This window comes from Budorcas taxicolor, chromosome X, assembly GCF_023091745.1.
Source record: "Budorcas taxicolor isolate Tak-1 chromosome X, Takin1.1, whole genome shotgun sequence".
Lineage (NCBI taxonomy): Eukaryota > Metazoa > Chordata > Mammalia > Artiodactyla > Bovidae > Budorcas > Budorcas taxicolor.
In genome coordinates this window covers 5,098,616-5,122,819 of record NC_068935.1, presented here as the reverse complement: position 1 = coordinate 5,122,819, position 24,204 = coordinate 5,098,616, and the positions used below count along the sequence as shown (strand labels likewise).

General features: G+C 36.0%; 1 protein-coding gene across 1 annotated transcript in view; it reads right to left on the bottom strand.

The window, feature by feature from the left end:
- DIAPH2 (diaphanous related formin 2) overlaps nt 1-24,204 on the bottom strand; it is a 791,835-nt gene that overhangs the window by 301,825 nt on the left and 465,806 nt on the right. Inside the window, exon 22 of the mRNA XM_052663405.1 lies at nt 8,020-8,121. Within this exon, the coding sequence (XP_052519365.1) occupies nt 8,020-8,121 (102 nt within the window). The remainder of the gene's footprint in view (nt 1-8,019; nt 8,122-24,204) is intronic.

The window sequence follows — 24,204 nt, the reverse complement described above, 5'->3', positions numbered from 1 at the left end:
TCGCTGTATTCTCTAGACTCAGAAGGTAAATTAAGTAGAAGAAATAGGACTTTTGAGTTACACAGATCTGGACTTGAACTACAGTTGTGTTACTTTATAGTTACAATCTAATGCAATTTACTAAATGTTTCTGACACTTTATTTTCTACCAGTAAAATGTATTCCTTAAGTCATTCATACATGTTTCAGTAAGACAAATGAGACCTTATGTGTAAAACTGCTGTCATGATAGCTGACACAACAGAATCACTGTAAAACAATAGCTATTATTGCTATTATTCTCTTTACTCATTCTCTGAAATTACCCCAACAAGGTACCATGGTCCCTGACTGTTCTCCAAAACCTGAGATGAAGTTTTTCTCATCCATTAAGGAACATGTGTCACTAGGGTTTGATGAAGAATGGCCTTCATTTTCAATTGAGCACTTTGTAAATATCATGCCGTGCTTCCTTCAGTCAATTTCAGTGCATCATATAAATTTTCCACTAGAAATGTTAGCAGTGAGAACATGTTACTATAAAAATCAAGAGACTTATGGAGGAGGTGAAACTATATAGACTCTCTTAACAGAAGCCACAAAACAGTATGCTTTGATCATACTAATAGAATTTCCTGCAGTCAGAAGTATGCATTTTTATGATCAGAGCAGGGTAGACTGATAGACAATAGCTAAATCTCCATTAGAGGATTTGTCTGTGTAAGGGAATGTCTTAGATAACTGAAGCAGAGAAATCATAAGTAGTAGTGAGTGACATCCCCAGCCACAGTTACAGTTATTAAAAGACTCATGTCTCATAAAGGTACTTGAGTGCACCTAAGTGATACAAGGAAATATAACAAAAACTTGGCTGCAGCGTATGTTTGTTTTTCCTTATGGTCCCTTGCAGCATTTTAGTTGACTGGCATCCTTTGTTTCATAATTCATTCCTTGAAGTGCTGTGGGATGCTGACCAAGGTGTTGTATTATGTAGGGGATTTATTTGTGTTACAAGATACGTGTCTATCAAATTACACCAAGCAGCTATCATGTCTTCAGATGATCTGCACTATATTAAAAAAAAAAAAATTATACTGACAGCTTTAGTAAGAGCAGCCACAAGTTGGTTATTTCCCCAAAGAGCCGACACAATTTTGTTAATATAATTTGACTTTTATACACTTTAGTATCTATGCAGCTGTGGAATATCGGTGTTCTGCCAAATTACCATAAGATTCCAGAGAGAAAGGAAAAAAGATCCAAGTGTAACAGTCCTGTGTGAAGGAGGAGGAAGCAGTCCCATGCCACTCCTGGAGTCATGTGTCACTCACTTCTAAGGTGATTTCTATTTTCTGTCATTTTTCACTGCTAAGAAACTCATTTTCAACTGCCATCACATGTGAGCATAAGTGATCTTCTAATATCTTTAATATATAATATTAAAGATTCATGGGAATTAACAGGTATATTTGTAATAAATACATATTTATTACAAAAGTGCTTCCCCTGATACCTAAATACTCTTGGGACCCAATATACATTAAAATTACGGAATACTTTTGTATCAGTGACTATAACAAAGGTGACGTAATGAAGTGACGATAAAGAAGTCAGTTGAAGTTAGACAGCAGGCAGATCTTCCTATAAAAGTTGTGAGACCCACACTTGAATACTGAGCTTAACTCTGATGTTTGGAAGCACGGAAATATTTAAAACAAGGGCGTCTGTGATTCCCTGTCAAATAAATCATTATTATTCTCTTTTAGACATAACCGCCCCCCCAGGACAGGCTCGCTACTGCTCACTGCAGTGCTTTCTGCAGTACACCGAGTACTCGGACTGGACAAATCATCAATACAGGTGCACCTGCTGCATGGAGCCGACGGCAAACGTTTGTATATTAGATGTCAGGAGAGCTGAGAGTCATTAGTAATCTGCAAAATGAAGCTTTGGAAAAACAGGGTTTTGCAAACTGACTCTATCCCAGAAAAGCAATGATGTGCTCGCAGAGAATATTTTCCTCAAACAGAGTGATATGTGGAAATCATGCATCAGCAAATATCTAGTCATTTGCAGTCTGGAACAGAACATGGTAACAATGTTGACCCCAAGAGACACTGGAAGCTCAAAAGAATTACATTAAGAAATGGCTAAAGAATTTTCAAAACATCGTTCTAACAACTGTCTGAGGCCAAGAATGGCCATTAGAGCACCTGTGATACTAGGCTATTATTTTAAAGGATTACTGATATATGGATAGGGGAAAGGGGTGAATTTTTCATTTTTTAAAATTTAATGAAAATCTATCAATAGAAAAATTGATTGACATCCACAGGCTTTATCTGAATATTCAGTTTCAGATGGTTTTATTTTACCTCATTTTATTGTAAAAGCTGATGGAAATAAGTCATCCTGTCACCAAATGGATTATTATGAGAAGTTATTTAAATGAACCAGAATCTCAATACATGGATTTGAGAACACACCATGGTGGGTTTTCTTTTACTTGATTTCACAATTATTAAACGATCTTTTTTTTTTTTAGATAAAAATGAAGGTGCATCTAGAAGTAAGAGCTAGCATTCATATTTACAGAAGGAATGAAAATAGAAACAATCAAGGCATTACATATCAAAACACTGAACACTTTGAATGAAAGCAGATAAAGAAAAATGCCATTTTCCCAATGAATATGCAAACTTGAATAATGATTTAATATTAATGGAACAGAAGAGGTACAATTTTCCATCCAAACTAACTGCCTTTGATGATGTGTGGGAGGGAAAAAAAAAAAAAAAGCTTTTAAGAATTTCCTGTTCACCTGATTAAGCTATCTTGAATAGAGCTCATAAGCTCTTGGGGGGGGCTTCAAAAAAATTAAAAAGCAAACTGATTATATATCTGTAAGTTTCAACTACAGGCATAAATCCACTCCTCCCGCCTTCACATATTTATGCAGAAAAAGAAAAAAAAATTATGCTGTCAGCAGTATCACATAATCTTTGCTTTTCATTATAAATGTTTTTTATGCACAAGGCTATCTCAACATCTTTTTCTTAGATTATAGCTTTAGAATGTTTTTAATTGAAAAATATGTGTAATTTTGAAGTCAGGAAAAACAAAGTACCAATTACTAAGAGAACTAATTATTGCCTTCTTTTTCTCAGAAGATGTGTTACTTTAATAGATACACACAGTATGGGTCTCCATTCACAGTGCAAGACAAGTGGGAATTTCCATAGCTCTAAGGTTTGAGAACAGCTGAGCTGCAAACACACTGGGAAGAGTCTAAAAGCTCCTGCTGGGGGTTCTAACTGGCAGAGTTTTCAAAGATCTGTGTTTTTTTCCCCCAGTACAGGTACAGCACATAATTACAATAATGTACCAAATTCAATTCTGTGGGAGGCAGATTGAAGGACAAGTCAGTGGGAAGCTATGCAGCCAATCTACCCCCCTAAAGAAAAGGATTATTGATCCTAGATGGTGTGGGAGGTAACATACCCCTCTTCCCAGGAAACCTGCCTCTAGATACAGGAAAGGTCCCTAGATTTTTTTGTTTCTTTTCTCTTCTCTCTCTCTCTTTTTTCTGGTTTCTTTTTAATTTATGACATGTGAAAATAAGCAAATCCTATGATATGGCTGATAAAAAAAAAAAAAGAGGGAAAGAAAGTTTAGAGAAAGCTTAGCAGCCCAGTCACTGTCTCGGGTAAGTTTATCTTTTTTCAAAAATTCAAAGCCTGATTCTTCTGTAGTCTTGCCAGTTTTACTGTTTTTTTTGTTTGTTTGTTTGATGAGGTTTTAGTGACTATTGCAAGAGTAATTGCAATTGTGGCATATGTACCTCTCTAACTGATGAGATTTTGTTTTTATCACCCAGGAAGTTATACAATAATGAAAATTCTAAAGGACATTGGCAGGGTGATAGGACTAAAATTAGGAAACAGTATTTACCACTAGAGAAGGCAAAGAAAGAAAAGGACTCAATAAGGAATCTAAATTTTTCAACAGTCAAGTACCAAATGGATACAGAATTAGACAGGAATAAAAAGAGCCCACTTGATTTTGGATTCAAGCTAATACAGGCAACAAACATTGGTAAGTATACCATGTGAATTAAATCCATATAATACAGACATTTACAGAAGTTGTCATCTCGCAGGGGTCATTCAATAAAAAACCTTGTGATTAAAGATTTAATTAAAAAACCATGATAATTTTGAGGAAGGAAAAGAAAAAAATAAGATGCTCTGAGAGAATTTAATAGGGAGACCTAATAAGTAAGTGAGAACATAATGGGGAAAAAAATTTAAGCCGAGACTCAAAGAACAAGCAGGAGAGAGGCAGGCAGGAGTGGGAGTAAGGGGGAGCAGCGTGTGTAATGGTCCGAAGACAGGAAAGAGCATGGTAAATTCAAAGCACAACACACTGATGCTTTAAGCAGATAAATAATGGTGCAACACAAATGTACTTCAGAAATGTCACATCAAGGGCTGTGCCGAGACTGATTTGGGAAAAGGTCAAAAGCGTAAGTGGAGAACACATATATATTGTAATATACATATACAAACGTATATTGTAATGGTTAAGGGAAAGAGAATGCTGGCTTGGGTTACATTAGTAACAGCACAGAAGAGAAGTCAGTAGATCGCCTGTGTATTTTAGATGCAACTAGGAGTTAATTGATGATCTCTCCTAGATCAGTTTCAACACATTATTTAAGGCAGCATTCTGATTGCTGTTTCCTGAATAGTAAGTAACCAGAGGTAAGGAAGTAGAAAACAAAAAGAGACTACTCTGAAAAAACTCATGCTAGGTAATGAAGGGAGGGCAGTGTTTATCATGGACCTCAGGGCTAGTGAAGGATTTTTTATTCATCCATCCATCCAGCTATCCATTCATACATTTTGGGGCAACGAATGACTTAAGAAGATTCTTATTTCTGAAGAGAAGAGCAGAGTGGAGACTGAGGAACTGAAGAGGCAACAGACAAACCGAACAAAAGTAGGCAGGGGAGAACTAATGCCTTACACAGAGGCAAGTGTATTAGTATGTAGCAGACTATTTCACACACACATGTACATGTATGCATAAGCACACACCAGTTCAGGACAGTTGTTAAAATCACAGTCCATGACATCAGACTGCCTGGGACTAAGTTCTGTACCGACAGCTATGTAACTGAACAAGGTCCAAAACCTCCCTTGGCCTCGCTGTCCTCATCTGTAACATGGAGTTAACAATAACACCAGTCTCACAGGGCTGTGAGGAATGCATGAGACGGTGCATGTAAAAACACCTAGCATGGCACTGGACATGGTAACATGTCAATACATTCTTATTCCTATCATTAACAACAACAAGAACAATGGTCATAGTAAATAAAGTATCCCTTTTTCTGATGTTTGACAGAGAGGAGGTTAACACCAGATATGCGTAGAGATAACAACTGTGGGTAGAAGACATAGTGTTCTAGCGCCTATTTGCTTTCTCATTTCCCTGGTAAGAGATTAGGTTGTCTGTAGGTTGAAAAGAATGGGAAGGGGAGGGAGAAAAGACTTGAAGAAAGCAGGTAAGATATGGCATAGCCGCTATAGAAAAAACAAAAGACCACTGAATTAAGAACAAGGAAAATAACTGCTGAAATGGCAATAAGAGTCCCGCCAAGGTAAAAGCTAAAATGTCCTAAAGACACCAATTCACTCAAGTTCGCCAAAGAGAACAGGGAGACATAAAGTCAGAGAGTTAGAGACACAATGAGAATGTGAAGGAGCTCGGATTTTATTCTGTAAACTCTGGGAGACACTGAAGGGTTTCAATATAGAAATCACACGATGAATATACATTTTTCAGAAGACTAAACTAATAATTTTGATGGTGGAAGAAAGAAAAAGCAAGACAACAAGTTTGGGAACTTTCTCATTTGGCCAGAGGACTCTATAGATGTCCAAAGTTGTCCTAAATGTAGGCTGTCCATGTTTTTCCAGGATTAAAAAGTAATTGGACATTTCCACAGAGAAGTGGATTTAATTTCAGCATAGCCTTGAAGAAATATATTTGAACATAATTTTTACTTTGAGACCTAAACTATGCTATTTTTAATATCAGGCTCATACTTAGTTCTAATAATTATCTTAAAATTCAATAAGCACTTATCTACTGGCTATTATATACAAGATATACATGCTTACATATGTGGTTAAAAGACTGTTATAATATTATTTCAAGAAATTTCGCTAGATATGAGACTATCTAATCTTTATTTAGATCAGGCAAATCCTGATTGATACTGCCTTAGATAATTTACATGGCATAAACTACTTAGAAATGTCCTTGACTATCTTCCCTATAGACATGTAGCTGAGGATGGGGAGAGTAAATAAGAGGACCAGGTGACTTCATGCTCACAGCCCCAGAATTCTTTATGGTTGCATGCATAAACACAAAATTTCTTTCCTTTACTATTTTGCTTTGAGTTCAGAAGGTATATTGCTCTTTATGTCCCAAAACTTCATTTCCTCAGTGTAGTACCAAGGATATTCCTCTTGAAGGACTTGCTTGGCAAACTAATACATCTCCCAAGATAAACTGCATTCAGGAAAAAAATGGCTTCGGAGAAACTGCGGTGTACCTACTGTAAAACTCATCACCATCGTGACACAGCTGAATTCTCGGATGGTATATAACCTTGCTTCAATTAGAATATGAATTCCAGTAACTTAAGTTTTAAGTGTGGACTTTGGACGTGAAAATTTTATTATTTAATATTGTGTTAAAGTATTGCTATTTAATAAACAATATCTGGCCAGTTTAATTTGCTTAATTAAAAAATGAGAGATATAGTTTCTTCAGGTATCTATACATGCTCTATTTCACCCTAAATAGACATTCCTGATTTGCTTTTCAAGGATTTGACAGAACGCTCCTACATCAGCATATGCAGTGCTATATCTGAGAACCAATAAACTCTAAATATGGGGGAGCAGTTATTGCATATGTTCAAAAGGAATGTTCTATCACATTTTGACTTTAAACAGGATTTTTAAGTTGCAGAGTAGCAAATCAGATCGAATCAAATGTATTACTATTAAAGAGGTTATAAAATATTTTGGATGAAGCAGAGTATTTGACTATTAAGTGCAACAGTCATTTTTAAAAGTCTAAGGATGCAGATGGAAAATGGTCAGAGAGCCAGGGTAAAACTGAAAGCTGTAGTAGAACTGTTTCTTTATATGGGACCAAACTTGAATTGAACACTGAGTCAAAAACAGCTTTTCTCTAGGACATTAAATAAGTCATCATACCCACCATCTTTTTGTCAATTATTTGAATGGCAGTTTTGAGGAAAGCTTGAAACATATATATATACATATATAAAACTACAGTTTTAATACATAATCTACACCTAGTCTTACTTTATACCCTTTAAAATGAAGAAGAGACAAGAAAACATAATTCATTTCAGTAATTACTTAACCACACTAAAGCACAAAATGTATTTATGAAATTTTATTTCCAGCTGAAACTGTATTTAATGGTTTTAATCAATGACACTCTACCGGAAATCTGAAAAGTTTTGTCTTTTTTCTGATACAATGTATACCATTCAAAAGAGACTCTAGAATATTTCTAATTATCTATAACAGTTTCCACCTTTCCACCCTTAAGAAGCCTAACTTTATTAAAAAGCCAAATTCTAATAGCAAGATCTAAATAGAAGGAAAAATAGTCAATACAATAACATGTTCTTTTTATATATTTATATTAATATCAATATCAGCATTGATATAGAGGAAGATCCCTGAGATGTTGTGAGGTATTTCATAATGTTGATCTTAACTTCTTTATTTTTCAATAATATTAAAAGTAATAAGGTTGTTTTTTTTTTTTTTCCCGACAGCCAATGTTCATAAGTTATATAGTTATACAGTAGGAAAAATAAATAAATATAAGCAATTGAAATGTCTTCCCCCCTGCCCGCCCCCATTTCTATTAACTGTTACCTGCACGCTGAGTCTGTGGGCCCTTAGGCTAGATACATACCACAACTCCAAACTGTTCAGGTTCACAAAGGTCATCATACTCATTCTTCAGCTCTGCTAGCTCACTGAGTACCTTCTGCTCAGGAAGATGTTTTACAAGGTTCTAAAAGGAAATAAAAGCATAACAGTTTAGTATTTCGTTATTAGGATTATAAAAGATAAATTAACAACTATGAAAGTGATTAACCAGTATAGTGGATAAATTTCTGATTGTGCTTCTGTCACAGTACCAGTGTATCTTCCCCTTCTCTGCAAAAGCTTAACCAAAAAACAGCTACAATTTAATGTAAATAAATATATAGAAGTGTTTGGTTTCTCTGCACTATAGTATATAAATATTAAATTAAAAAATCATATGACAATAAATAACATCATAAAATTGATCTTTCTAAGTCTTAAACACATACCATAATTTTAAGATTTATTTCCTGTCATGATAATTAGTCAATCTATAAAAAAACAGAAAAATACTATGTAGAATTTACTCATGTGTAGTAACAATAATCATCAACTATACTCTTCAATATTGGCAAAATTTGGAATCATTTTCAATCTTACAAACCACATCAAGCGTATAAAAATAATCTCCAATTATTTATAATATCTGTATCTTTTTCTATTCTCTTCTTCTATGTGATTTCCAATTCCTAAAATAATTATCAAAGAAAGAAGCCTAGCTTTTGCCCCTACAGTCCACACATCATTTTCCCAGCTATTTCAAATTTACCACCTTAAAGCTGGCCACATCATGGTCCAACACTGAGTCTGAGGGACTAGTATGCAACCCAATTTAAAACTATCTTTCAGATAAAGCTGTTAAAACCATCTTTCTAATATCCTTCAGATAGTTCACTTAAAAACTATCTTTCAGAACAACTTAAATATATATACACACACAGACACTCACACGACTACACACATATACATACACACAATACTATGTGGATATGTGTTAGTCGCTCAGTTTGGCCTGACTCTTTGCGACCCTATGGACTGTAGCGCATCAGGCTCCTCTGTCCATGGGATTCCCAGGCAAGAATACTGGGGTGGATTGCCATTGCTGTCACTGTGAGGATAATGCCTAAGATGCAAAAGGGAATGGCTGATGCCAGGGTGAGCAATGGGGATCCTGTTCTCCAAAATTCAGAGATGTGCATTCTGGTTGGTTTGGTAGATGCTTGCCTTGGTTTCAACACTCTCTGGTTGCAGCAGCTTTCCCTAATGGCATTAGAAGATTTAAACAGGCAGAAACACCTCTACTGCCTTTTGGAACCAGACAACTAAGGAAATCTTTGTTAGATCTAGGTGGCACTAGTGGTAAAGATCTGGCCTGCCAATGCAGGAGACATAAGAAACACAGGTTTGATCCTTGGGTTAGGAAGATACCCTAGGAGGAGGGCATGGCAACCCACTCCAGTATTCTTGCCTGAAGAATCCGCATGGACAGAGAGCTTGACGGGCTATTGTCCATGGGGTCACAAAGAGTCAGACATGACTAAAGTGATGTAGCATACATTGTCAGATCACTGGCTGAGTGAAGAGATAATGAAACTCAAACTAGAGTGACCACACACAAGGAATACCGTCCTCAGAAAACAAAAATCAGCTGTCTTTAAGGAGTGGCATAATTAGATTCCCAAAGTTATAATATATTCAAATCTCCAGTTCTCAACAAAAATATTACAAAGCATGAGAAGAACCCATAAAGCATGGCCGATGCAGGTAAAAAAGAATTTGACAGAAATGATTCCTGAAGAAGTTCAGAATTTAAAGTTATAAATCACAAATATTAAATAAATTATTTTAAACATCCTCAATGAGCTAAAGGAAACTATGGACAAATAACTAAAGGAAAACAATATTATGAATAGAATAAGAAAGACATAGAAATTACAAAAAGGAATCCAACAGAAATTCTGAAAGTGAAAAGTACCAATAACTGAAATTTAAAATTTATTATAGGAGTAGATACGGGCAGGCAGAGGAAAGGATCAATGAATGTGAAGGTAAAGAAACTGATATTATTAGGTCAAAGAAACAGAAAGATAAAAGAATGAAGAAAAATAAACAAAGCATGAGGGATCCGTGGGACACCAAGCATACCAACATGCATATCACAGGATTCCCAAAAAAGAAAGGGAAGAAAAAAATATTTCAATAATTAATGATTGAAAACTTTACAAATCTGATGAAATACGTAGATACACATACCCAAGGAGCTCATTAACTCCAAGTAGGACATCAAAGAACTATGAGACACTGTCTAATCAAAGTGTCAAATGTAGAAAATGATCATTTTTAAAGCAGCAATAGAGAAGTGAATTGTCACATTTAAGGAATCCTTAATAGGATTAATCACAGAAGGCAATGGCACCTCACTCCAGTACTCTTGCCTGGAAAATCCCATGGATGGAGGAGCCTGGTGGGCTGCCATCTATGGGGTCGAACAGAGTTGGATACGACTGAAGCGACTTAGCAGCAATAGGATTATTATATGATTTCGATAAAATGAGTGCTGAAATAAAAGACTATCAACAAGAATTTTATACCCACAAAAACTGTCCTCAAGAATGAAAAACTAAGACATTTCCAAATTAATAATAACAACAGCAACAAGAAAAGAGATCATTTATCACTAGCAAGCCTGTTCTTTCCCCAAATACTAAAGGAGGCCTACAAGCAGAAATTAAAGGGCAGTAAACAAAATTATGTATCTATTATACCTCAATAAAACAAGCAAATAAATAAACAAACATACTGCTATATGCAGTCTACAAGCTTTCAATAAAAAGATACAAAGTGATTGAAAGCAAAAGCATGGGAAAAAATATGGCATGTACAGAGTAGCCCCCCACAAAAAGTAAGGTATCTATATTATTGTCAAATTAAAATTGTCACTTTAAATCACAAAAAGGTCACAAGAGATAAGGATATTATATACTAATAAAAGTTTAAACCCATCAAGAAGATATAATTATTATGAACATATTCCTATCTAAGAACCGAGCTCCAAAATACATGAAGTAAAAATTGAGAGAGTTGAAGAAAGAAATATACAGATCTAAAATAATAGTTGGAATGCAAGGGTGATTCAACATATAAAAATATGATGATGTTTTATTTTTATCTAGTTTGTTTCACTTTTTCTATTTTATATTCAGTGCTCCCATTTCATTTAGTTTATCTTCTCCAGTTTATCCATCTCTCACTTTTTTTTTGATGTTCTTTTTCAAGTCTTTATAAAGTGTAAGTAGAAAAGCTTTTGTATATGTATATAAAATATGTATAATATATATATTTTAGAAAACTTATGATTTTTTTGCCTAACTAAAAAATTATGACATTTTGATTCTACTTTGACTTATTATGAATAGAATTCTAGACTTCTAATTAAAAAATAGATGTACAACAAGCAACAAAGGTTTACTGTACAGCATAGGGAACTATAGTTAATATCTTGCAATAACCTATGATAGAAAATAATTTCAAAAATAATATATGTGCACTTAGATAACTGAGTCAATTTTCTGTGTACCTGAAACATTGTAAGTCAACTAAACGTCAATAAAATATACATATATATATATAACAAAAAAACAAGCAAGCCAAAACTTTAATTATTGTGGCTTAATTATATTTTGGGTAGGAAAATTATGCAAAGCTATTTGCACTTTTAATCATTTGCCACTTTTTTTTTCCATATTGAACTCATTCAACCTAACAAATACAGAAAAAAAGCATAGGAAGGAATCTTGCTAAGCTAAAATCGAGTGGTCTCTAATTCTTTTGTGATGTGAACCCTCAGTAATGCAGATTTAGATCATCCAATGAGTAAACATCCTATTTTGTAGAATGTTTAAAAATAGTGTTTATTTCTCTTTGTCCAAAAAAAAAAAATTAACCAATGTAATATGCCACATTAATAGAATAAAGGGAAAACATCTCACATGATCATTTCAACCAATACATTAAAAGCATTTGATAAAATCCTACACATATTTGTGAGAAAAAAAAAATGCTCTTTAAACTAGGAATAAAAGCAAACTTTCACAACATGATAAAGACCATATAAAAAGATGTCACAGTTAATATACTCAGCGACAAAAGCCTCAAATTATATCTGTTAAGAACAGGAACAAGGCAAGGATGAATGCTTACAACACATCTATGCATCATAGTACTAACCAGAGCAATTAGACAAGAAAGAGAAATAAAAGGCATTCAAATTAGAAAATTTTAAAAAATTGTCTCTCTTTACAGATAACAATTTTATATGAAGAAAACACTAAACAATTCAACAACAACAAAAAAACTGAAAGAGCTAATAAATGAATTCAGCAAAGTTTCAGGATACTTAATCAGCATGCAAAAATCAGTTGTATTTCTGTGCACTATAATCTGAAAGGAAATTAAGAAAACAATTCCATTTACAATAGCATTTTTTAAAGCACCTATAACGAGATACCGTTTTTACAATGCCTACTAGAAAGGCTATTGTCCAAAAAGTGGGAAATAAAAAGTGTTGGTAAGGATGTATGAAAATAGGAACCCTTATGCATTGCTGGTTAGAATGTAAAACGGCATCAGCACTGTGGAAAACAGCTTGGTGTTTTCTTAGAAATTAAAAACAGAATTAACCATATGATCCCACAATTCCATCTTGGGTATGTAACAAAAAGAACTGAAAACAGCATCTCAAACAGTTATGTGCACACAATGCTATCATTGTTATTCAATAGTGAGAAGGCAGAAACCACCTACTTTTCCATCAACAGAAATATTGATAAATGTGGTATATACATAAAACAAAATATTATTCACTAGAAAAAGGAAGTTTTGATCCACGCTCAAACACTGATGAATCTTGAGAATTTTATGCTTAGTGAAATAAGATAGACAAAAAAAGTCAGTGTATGAACCCACTGATCTAGAATAGATTCTTAGACACAGGAGAAAAGAGGTTACCAGGAGCTGGGGGCAGAGGACAACGGGGAGGTACTGCTTAAAAGGATAGAATTTCTGTGTGGGATAATGAAAAATTTCTGGAAATAGTGGTGACGATTGAACAACAATTTAAATATACTTAACACCAGTTAAACTGTATATTTAAAAACAGGTTAAATAGTATACTATATATTATCAATGTTTCTAGATTTAAAAAAAAAAGAGTAGGCAATATATAACCTTATATGTCCCATGGAAAACAGCTGTATCTCAATCTACTTTTAAATCCTCTTTGGTCTCTATTTATCTTTACTCTCCTCCCACTAATTCTGCATTTCCACGAAGCTCTATGCCTGCAATGGCACCCGCTGTGTACTGATTAGTCCAAAGATTTACAATATCATGTCATTTGACCTAAAAGAAAAATCAATATTGATATAGCAATATAAACATCAAATGAAATTAAGCCCAGCTACTACCATGCCTCATTAACATCATTTTTTTTAATAGAATGGAAAGGTAAGTAAATACCAAGGTGTTATTTCTACTTTTCTAGAATATTTCTGATATATATAAATTGTTTTTCAAATTTTTTTCTCTGTTAATAGGATTTTTTGTGAAGTATGTTATTAAGGAAAACAAAGAATCAGACTGGTAAGTTTCATAATTTTCCCTACAGGGAAACTCAATTAGAAAGATTAAAAATGTTGTTACCATGATTAAAAATATCAACTCTGCATATTTTCAACTCTCCATCTCAATTTTAAGTTTTAACTGTAAAGATAACTATTATAGAATGAATCAAGCCTATAATAGGATTTTAGCTCTGAATGTGAAACTTGTTATTTTGCTTCTCTTCCAGCTGCAGATAACCTGTTAAGTCATCTTTACACTGCAGGCTCCCTGGCAGGTGACATTTCTTTTCTTTCTCTGTTCAGCTATATGAAATAATGAACACATTCGATGGGCTTAGATGTATTCTGATTCTGGATACGGTCTTCACACTAAGTCACAAGCTTATATAGCTGCCAGTTGTTTCGTAGATTCTATTTACAAATAATGTTTCAAATAAAACCCTCTCAATGTGTGGTAGATACAGCCTACATCATAGGACTTCTTGCTTAATGAACCTAGTACATCTAGAAACCCATGTTTGAAGTGGCCATCATAGCCAATACCTGAAGACACTTCAGTATTTTTCCATAAATAGTAAAAAATGGAGCATAAGATTAACAATGTTTTCATGTCCATCAAGTCCCTGAATAGAAGAGGAAGGAGGGTTAGAAGAGAGAGGAGAGACATAGCAGTACTCATTTGCCTCTATGCTCCTTCACTTATCTTTAAAAGTATGTCAGGAGAGAAAAATGTTCAATGCACAGTTTAAGAATAATGTGGACAGTTCTTGGAGTCAGTTGGAAGTCCATATTTATAGGCCTCTTGGAAGATCCATGCTAAGTTGCTTCAGTCCTGTTCAACTCTTTACAACTCTATGGACTGCAGCGTGTCAGGCTCCTCTGTCTATGGAATTTTCCAGGCAAGAATGCTGGAGTGGGTTGCCATTTCCTACTCCAGGGGATCTTCCGGATCCAGAAATCGAACCTGTCTCCCGCAATGCAGGCAGCTTCTTTACTGCTGAGCCACTGGGGAAGGCCCTGTCCTACCTAAAGGAAGAGACGTGTGTATTATGCGATCAGGCTAGGCCCAGTAGGAAAGCCTGCATTTTGGAAAGGATCAAAATGATTGTGAGTGCAATAGTTGCTTCTTGGATATGCCTCCAGGCCTGGCCTACCTACCCCCTCATATGTCTGAGTGCTTGGTTATTTCAAAAATCAAGCATGTTAAAAAAAGAGAGAGACAAAGAAAGTAAAGTATGTTTCTGTGTCTTGCCATAGGACACTCCACACCCTTGGCATGGAGAGGGCTTCAGTACACAGCAGCTATGCCCCACGGGAAACTCCTCCCCTCTTTCCACTCACAATGGTGCCAAGGAAAGGGATCAAAATAGGAAATGAGGAAAATCACCCACAGCAGCTACATGAAAGCTGACAAATTAGTTCAGAAGATCTGGAAGCTATTCCTTGAGAGCCATAGAAACATCTAATGAAGATAGTTTTTGAAAAGAGTTAAGGTCTTGCAACAGCAGCTAGGAGCAACAGGAAGCAAACCACAGGTGAACAGATGTGGATTGGGCTAGTGTTTAAAGGTCATATACAATTCAACAATTGTAAATAGCTTTTGTTTAGTTGCCGTACTGATACCATGGCTACTCAAGATCTATAAGTAAATTGCAAAGAAGAGTTCAGACACCCCCTATGCTGAAAGGGGAAAGCGGTTTATAATAGCAGAGGCTAGAAATGATAAATTTTTAAAGACAACTTATATTCTGACAAATTGTGAATTAATAGGTAAATATCCTGTAAAGTTTCAACCCTTCTATTTTTCCGTCCCGCTGCTCCTACTTACTACTGAGCATCTTCTTTCAAACATTCTAAGATTTGTGTTTAAAAGATCAATTCTAGGTCAGCATGAAAATTTCATCTTAGAAAATGTCAATGAGCTGAAGTTCACAAAGAAAACAACAAAGGGGAAAGCAGTTACTATGTCATCAAACGAGCAGATTTTTCTTCCTCTTTTTAAGCATCACAAATTCACTTTCTGATGACTGTCACAGTTATCTAAAGGGATTTCTCCTAAAAACCATAGGCTTTTAACTCCTTTTTTACATTTTTGCAGTGACTCTACAATTCTTTCAAAACTTTATTTCTTTTAAATGTTAATTGCACACTTAAAGGTTAGTTAAGTGAAGGTACTGAACCATAATGCCCTTTCCTGCTTTCCAAAACATAACCTTTCTTTTTTGTCTTATATCTCATTAAGTCATTTTAGTAGTAGGAAAGTCGAGTTAGGTTCACTGTGATTAAGTCCTATCGTTCCCTATGTAAATGGATCGGGACCAATATTTTTTTTTTAATTTATTGTTTATTCTTTTAAAATTACACCATTAAGTGCATATATATACACAGAATTCTATTTATATATAGGAGACAAACATATATATATACATATATCAGTATTATTTTAACTTATGTTGTCAAAGATTTTATTTTGTAAAAAATTCAGAGAAGAAATGGGTAAGTCTTGGATAAATCTCTGTAATCTTAATGGAAACTTCCTCCTATTTTGCCTGGTCAAAACCTCAATCCCTAAACTACTATAACTTACTATACGTTGTGCAACACTTTCTCATGGCATGTCTTAAATTGTATGTGTGTATTTTAATGTTCTGAAATCACATTCAAGTGTTCTAGTTCTTCGCTTTGAGTTAAAAGGCACACACTTTGATGCTAGGCCTGGTTCTATATTTCTTTTGTATTTCATCCGTCCATTCACCTAGTATATACTAGCTGCCGATTCTGATTGCCACGTTAATCCCTAGAGATTCTGCCCTCATGAAAGTTACAGAAACCATAATCAACATACGACTGACAGTCATTTGTGTTGCATTTGATTCAAAATACATTTCTTGTCAAGAGGTCACGCTGCAAGTCCCTCTTTTGGTTTGGAATTCTCATCATTTCTGTAACTCCTTAAACAAACTATAAGCATCTGTTAAGATATGTTAAAATGCTGACCAAATGGTCTAAAACATTCAGGGAGAGGTTTTCTAAACCTCCTTGTGGAAGTACTCCTTTCAAAAAATGTTAGTTGATTAAAGACAAAAATTGAAAACATGGTGAGAAAATTCATGACCTTGGAGTATGACAATTATATCTTACAAGGAGGCAGCTTTTAACAGGTTTCCTACCAATCTGATCTTCAACTTGACCAGAGTAGGCATACTTCTCAATATCACCTCAGCACTAATATCACCAAATGAACAGCTCCAGCCCTCAGCATTCCTGCCAATCCCTAAGTTCCATATTTCAGACCGACAGCCTGTCCTACTTAGATGCACCATCATTACTGCAAATTAAACAAATTTGAAGGAGAATTCATCCTCACTCTGGTCCCTTGCCTTATCAGCTTCTCCTAGTGGCGCCATTCTGCCAATAGGACTGGCATCCTCTCCATCCTCTAAGCTTTCCAACCGGAGTTTGTCACTCAGTTACACGTTCTGAGGGCTTCCTGGGTGGCTTAGATGGTAAAGAACCTGCCTGCAATGCAGGACACCCGGGTTCTATCCCTGGGTGGGGAAGATACCGTGGAGAAGAGAACAGAAGCCCACTCCAGTATTCTTGAGAATTCTGGAGAATTCCCTGGACAAAGGAGACTGGCAGGCTCCAGTCCATGGGGTCGCAAAAAGTTGGACAAGACTGAGTGACTTCACTTTTTCACAAGTTCTAATGATTCTTTCTGTCAAAATCTCTTTGGAATTCAACACTTATTTTACACTGCAGCCAAAAATCTGGGCCATAGAAATCATGTGTAGTTAACTTTCTTAATTTCAGTTCAATTAAATTCATCAAAGTGTTCTCATTCTGTATTAAATTTATAGAGATCGTAGATATATTTACAACTTCTATAATTACAGGAAGAAAAATTGTAAATACTTTGTACGTAAAAATTTCAACTCCCACTAATGTCATGATCCTATTTACAGAAATGTATTACTTTCTAAAATAATTCGCATGATCTACAATTAATCTGAAAGATAATTACTAAAAGTATTCATTCCTTTGATGGTAATTATCTTCTATTTTGTTTATGTTCCACTCTATACTCAAAAACAAACTTGAAAATCATATTAAACCTTAAAGGTGATATTAAGAACTAAAAAAATGTAGAGAATATACATAACGAATGACTCACTATGAATATTAAACAACATATGAGGTGGATATGGCCTTGTCTAAGTGTAATATAGTCTGCCTAAGTATAGTACAAACAATATCCAGTTATATACATATAACTCTCATGTATTTTGAATTAAGATATTTCAAATTAAACATAAAATATCTTTTCATAACAAGGATACAAACTGATATTCTCAGATATATGAGAAGATTTATATTACTTACAATAGGTGACAGGAGCATAGTATGTTATTTAGGGACACTCTGCTTTCATTAGATATCACCGCATCGTGGCCATGCCAAACAAATACAAGGATGCATTGCTATCAAATATTACATATAAAGGTTTCAAAAGCTGAATCCTACCCCAACAGCCAAGACACCTCTGTTGGGTAGGTTTGAAGTTTGAAGGCTACTAACATCTTACAGTTCTTGAAATGATAACAGTGCAACGTACTTTAGTGTAATATCCCAAAGGACAATCTAGACATTTCATTCAAGTATACAGGTGTATCTGCTGCTGCTAAGACACTTCAGTCGTGTCCGACTCTGTGCGACCCCATAGACGGCAGCCCGCCAGGCTCCCCTGTCCCTGGGATTCTCCAGGCAAGAGTACTGGAGTGGGTCGCCATTTCCTTCTCCAATGCGTGAAAGTGAAAAGTGAAAGGGAAGTCACTCAGTTGTGTCTGACCCTCAGCGACCCCATGGACTGCAGCCTTCCAGGCTCCTCTGTCCAGGGGTTTTCCAGGCAAGAGTACAGGAGTGGGGTGCCATTGCCTTCTCTATACAGGTGTATGCTAATACAAGATTCAATCATTTCGCATTAAGAACTCAGTGGTTTTCATCCATGGTTTTTGTTCAGGCGTATGGAACAATGCAAGTTACTGCAGACTATGAAAACTGAGTGTATCAGAGAACGGCCATATTGTTAAATGAAATGTGCCACATCAGAATGCCGCAACTCCTATGCATATCCAAAGGCAGAAACACTTTACTGTTTAGAAAGACAATCTATACACAAACATGAGGTGGCTTCTTTTTCCAAAATCATTGTAACACTGTATATCATTCCAATTAGTTCAAAAGAGTTCTAATAGAAACATACCTGACTGGCTACTGTTAAGTATACTTCCCTTTTTTCATATAAGTACTGGATATAGACACTTACATGCAAAACGAATGTAGAAGCATATGGATACACCTTAGTTCAATCACTTCAGTCGCTCAGTTGGGTCCGACTCTTTGCGACCCATGAACAGCAGCAAGCCAGGCCTCCCTGTCCATCACCAACTCTCAGAGTTTACCCAAAATCATGTCCATTGAGTTGGTGATGCCATCCAGCCATCTCATCCTCTGTTGTCCCCTTCTCCTCCCACCCTCAATCTTTCCCAGCATCCGGGTTTTTTCGAATGAGTAAGCTCTTCACATCAGGCGGCCAAACTATTGGAGTTTCAGCCTCAACATCAGTCATTGCAATGAACACCCAGGACTGATTTCCTTTAGGATGGACTGGTTGGATATCCTTGCAGTCCAAGGGACTCTCAAGAGTCTTCTCCAACACCACAGTTCAAAAGCATCAATTCTTCAGCACTCAGCCTTCTTCACAGTCCAGCTCTCACATCTATACATGATCACTGGAAAAACCATAGCCTTGACTAGATGGACCTTTTCTGGCAAAGTCATGTCTCTGCTTTTGAATATGCTGTCTAGGTTAGTCATAAACTTTCCTTCCTAGGAGTAAGTGTCTTTTAATTTCATGGCTGCAATCACCATATGCAGTGACTTTGGAGCCCAAAAACATAAAGTCAGCCACTGTTTCCCCATGTATTTCCCATGAAGTGATGGGACCGGATGCTATGATCTTCGTTTTCTGAATGTTGAGCTTTAAGCCAGCTTTTCCACTCCCCTCTTTCACTTCCATCAAGAGGCTCTTTAGTTCTTCTTCACTTTCTGCCATAAGGGTGGTGTCATCTGCATATCTGACGTTACTGATATTTCTCCCTGCAATCTTGATTCCAGCTTGTGTTTCTTCCAGTCCAGCGTTTCTCATGATGTACTCTGCATATAAGTTAAATAAGCAACGTGACAACATACAGCCTTGATGTACTCCTTTGCCTATTTGCTACCAGTCTGTTGTTCCATGTCCAGTTCTAAGTGTTACTTCCTGACCTGCATATAGGTTTCTCAAGAGGCAGGTCAGATGGTCTGATCCCATCTCTTTCAGAATTTTACACAGTTTATTGTGATCCACGCAGTCAAAGGCTTTGGTATACTCAATAAAGGAGAAATAGATGTTTTTCTGGAACTCTCTTGATTTTTCCATGATCCAGCGGATGTTGGCAATTTGATCTCTGGTTCCTCTGCCTTTTCTAAAACCAGCTTGAACATCTGGAAGTTCACGGTTCATGTATTGCTGACGACTGGCTTGGAGAATTTTGAGCATTAATTTAGTAGCGTGTGAGATGACTGCAATTGTGCAGTAGCTTGAGCATTCTTTGGCATTGCCTTTCTTTGGAACTGGAATGAAAACTGACCTTTTCCAGTCCTGTGGCCACTGCTGAGTTTTCCAAATTTGCTGGCATATTGAGTGCAGTACTTTCACAGCATCATCTTTCAGGATTTGAAATAGGTCAACTGGAATACTGTCACCTCCACTAGCTTTGTTTGTAGTGATGCTTTCTAAGGCCACTTGACTTCACATTCCAGGATGTCTGGCTCTAGGTGAGTGATCACACCATCATGATTATCTGGGTCGTGAAGATCTTTTTTTGTACAGTTCCTCTGTGTATTCTTGCCACCTCTTCTTAATATCCTCTGCTTTTGTTAAGTCCATACCATTTGTGTCCTTTATTGTGCTCATCTTTGCATGAAATTTCCCCTTGGTATCTCTAATTTTCTTGACGAGATCTCTACTCTTTCCCATTCTATTGTTTTCCTATATTTCTTTGCACTGATCACTGAGGAAGGCTTTCTTATCTCTCCTTGCTATTCTTTGGAACTCTGCATTCAAATGGGTATATCTTTCCTTTTCTCCTTTGCTTTTTGCTTCTCTTCTTAGTTATACCTTAGTTAGTTAGTTATATCTAAGTTTTACCTTAGGTTAAAGAAACAGAAAATCCATGTGAAGCATCTACTATCCTGGACATTTTTTGACACATCAAGTACCCTTTCCAAGCTGACAACATGTTTTTGTTTTAACTAAGCAGAAACAATATCTGGCATCTGTGGAACTTAAAACATACTGATTTGAATACAGTGGCAGGTTTCTTACAGCTTTTGAATAAAAGAGTTATTGAGATACTTTAGAAAAGACTTCTGTTTCTAGCTAGTTAGATACCCTAATCAACTGGGTAGTCAAATTGTCTAGGGACTGTCAATTTATAGAATGCATAAAATTCTTAAAAATACCTTCAGATGAAAACATAAGCTGTCAAGAAATTTACAGTAGTCCCCCACCTCTGCTCAAAGAAAAAATACTAAAGGAAAGCACTAATCCAGAGATATAACCAAACACTGAAGGCCAACTCAGCCCCAGGAAAACCTACGTTTCCAGTGTTCTAGAGTTTTTAACTTTAATGGGCCTCACACATAGGATGGTACACAAAGCCTAGAACTTTCAGAAGGTTGGTTCTGATGCACAGCTGAAACCCCAAGAGATAATCTCTCCAGTGAAGGACTTAAAGAAAAGCAAAACAAACAAACAAACAAAACAAAGAAAGCCCACCCACAGAGAAAAAGAGCATGTGGTCTTGTCTGTTTTCTCCTTGACTGTGGACACCTGTAGGAGTCATCAGTGACTCCCTGTAAACCTCTACCCACAAGCAAGGCCCATGCAGGTTTTGGTCAGAATTTAAAATACCTAGTTTTCATTTTCATTAGTTTCTATGCATATTTTGATTTCTTTTTTGATTTCTTCTGTGATTTGTTGGTTATTCAGAAGTGTGTTGTTCAACCTCCATATGTTGGAATTTTTAGTAGTTTTTCTCCTGTAATTGAGATCTAATCTTATTGCATTATGGTCAGAAAAGATGCTTGGAATGATTTCGATTTTTTTGAATTTATCAAGTTTAGATTTATGGCCCAGGATGTGATCTATCCTGGAGAAGGTTCCATGAGCACTTGAGAAAAAGGTGAAATTCATTGTTTTGGGGTGAAATGTCCTATAGATATCAATTAGGTCTAATTGATCTAATGTATCATTTAAAGTTTGCGTTTCTTTGTTAATTTTCTGTTTAGTTGATCTGTCCATAGGTGTGAGTGGGGTATTAAAGTCTCCCACTATTATTGTGTTATTGTTGATTTCCCCTTTCATACTTGTTAGCATTTGTCTTACATATTGCGGTGCTCCTATGTTGGGTGCATATATATTTATAATTGTTATATCTTCTTCTTGGATTGATCCTTTGATCATTATGTAGTGGCCTTCTTTGTCTCTTTTCACAGCCTTTGTTTTAAAGTCTATTTTATCGGATACGAGTATTGCCACTCCTGCTTTCTTTTGGTCTCTATTTGCGTGGTATATCTTTTCCAGCCCTTCACTTTCAGTCTGTATGTGTCCCTTGTTTTGAAGTGGGTCTCTTGTAAGCAGCATATAGAGGGGTCTTGTTTTTGTATCCATTCGGCCAGTCTTTGCCTTTTGGTTGGGGCGTTCAACCCATTTACGTTTAAGGTAATTATTGATAAGTATGATCCCGTTATCATTTACTTTATTGTTTTGGGTTCGGGTTTATACACCCTTTTCCTGTTTCCTGTCTAGAGAATATCCTTTAGAATTTGTTGGAGAGCTGGTTTGGTGGTGCTGAATTCTCTCAGCTTTTGCTTCTCTGTAAAGCTTTTGATTTCTCCTTCGTATTTGAATGAGATCCTTGCTGGGTACAGTAATCTGGGATGTAGGTTATTGTCTTTCATCACTTTAAGTATGTCTTGCCATTCCCTCCTGGCCTGAAGAGTTTCTATTGAAAGATCAGCTGTTATCCTTATGGGAATCCCCTTGTGTGTTATTTGTGCAATCCCACTGCTGGGCATATACACCGAGGAAACCAGAATTGAAAGAGACACATGTACCCCAATGTTCATCGCAGCACTGATTATAATAGCCAGGACATGGAAACAACCTAGATGTCCCTCAGCAGATGAATGGATAAGTAAGCTGTGGTACATATACACAATGGAGTATTACTCAGCCGTTAAAAAGAATTCATTTGAATCAGTTCTGATGAGATGGACGAAACTGGAGCCGATTATACAGAGTGAAGTAAGCCAGAAAGAAAAACACCAATACAGTATACTAACACATATATATGGAATTTAGAAAGATGGCAATGACGACCCTGTATGCAAGACAGGAAAAAAGACGCAGCTGTCTATAACAGACTTTTGGACTCAGAGGGAGAGGGAGAGGGTGGGATGATATGGGAGAATGGCATTCTATCATGTATACTATCATGTAAGAATTGAATCGCTAGTCTATGTCTGACGCAGGATACAGCATGCTTGGGGCTGGTGCATGGGGATGACCCACAGAGATGTTATGGGGAGGGAGGTGGGAGGGGGGTTCATGTTTGGGAACACATGTAAGAATTAAAGATTTTAAAATTAGAAAAATAAAAAAAAAATAAAATAAAGTTAAAAAAAAATAAATAAAACAAGCGAGACAAAAAAAAAAATAAATAAAATACCTAGTTATTAAGAAACATGTTGAGAATTTAAAGTGATTGCATCTTGGCAGTGTTCTCATATAACAGGCAGTCATTCATGCAAATTTCCAGGAAGAAAAGCATCTTTAAACTTCAGTTTCAAAACATCTCCAAAAAGGCTCAGCAATCATTGCACGATAAGTCGCTTCAGTTCTTGTCCGACTCTTTGCAACCCCATGAACTGCAGCCCTCCAGGCTCCTCTGTCCATGGGATTCTCCAGGCTAGAATACTGGAGTGGGTTGCCATGCCCTTCTCCAGGGGATCTTCCGCATACAAGGATCAAACCTGGTCTCTTATGTCTCCTGCATTGGCAGGTGGTTCCTTTACCACCAGCGCCACCAGGGAAGTCATTAGTTTACAATCAAAATACAGATGATACAGAAAGAAGTAAACAAACATTAGTAAGAGTGAGCAAAAACAACAGAATTAGACTTACAAAGATGTAGACCTTAAAGATGTAAGAATATTCAATAAACAAAGAACTTCTAGATATAAGAAATACAATAAGTGACATTAGAAAGCTCACTGGATAGGAAAAACAGATGATTAGGTACAAATCAGAAAAGAATTAGCAAACTGAAAGATAAGCCTGAAAGAAATGCTCTAGATTACAGTACATAAAGACAAAATACAAAAGGGATGTAAAACTAAACAATCAAAAAAACCCAAAAGAGAGTGACAATGTTCAAAGTAAGCAAGTGGAGTTAACAGCAGGAAGGAATAGACAGCATGGGAGAAGGACAATATTCTAA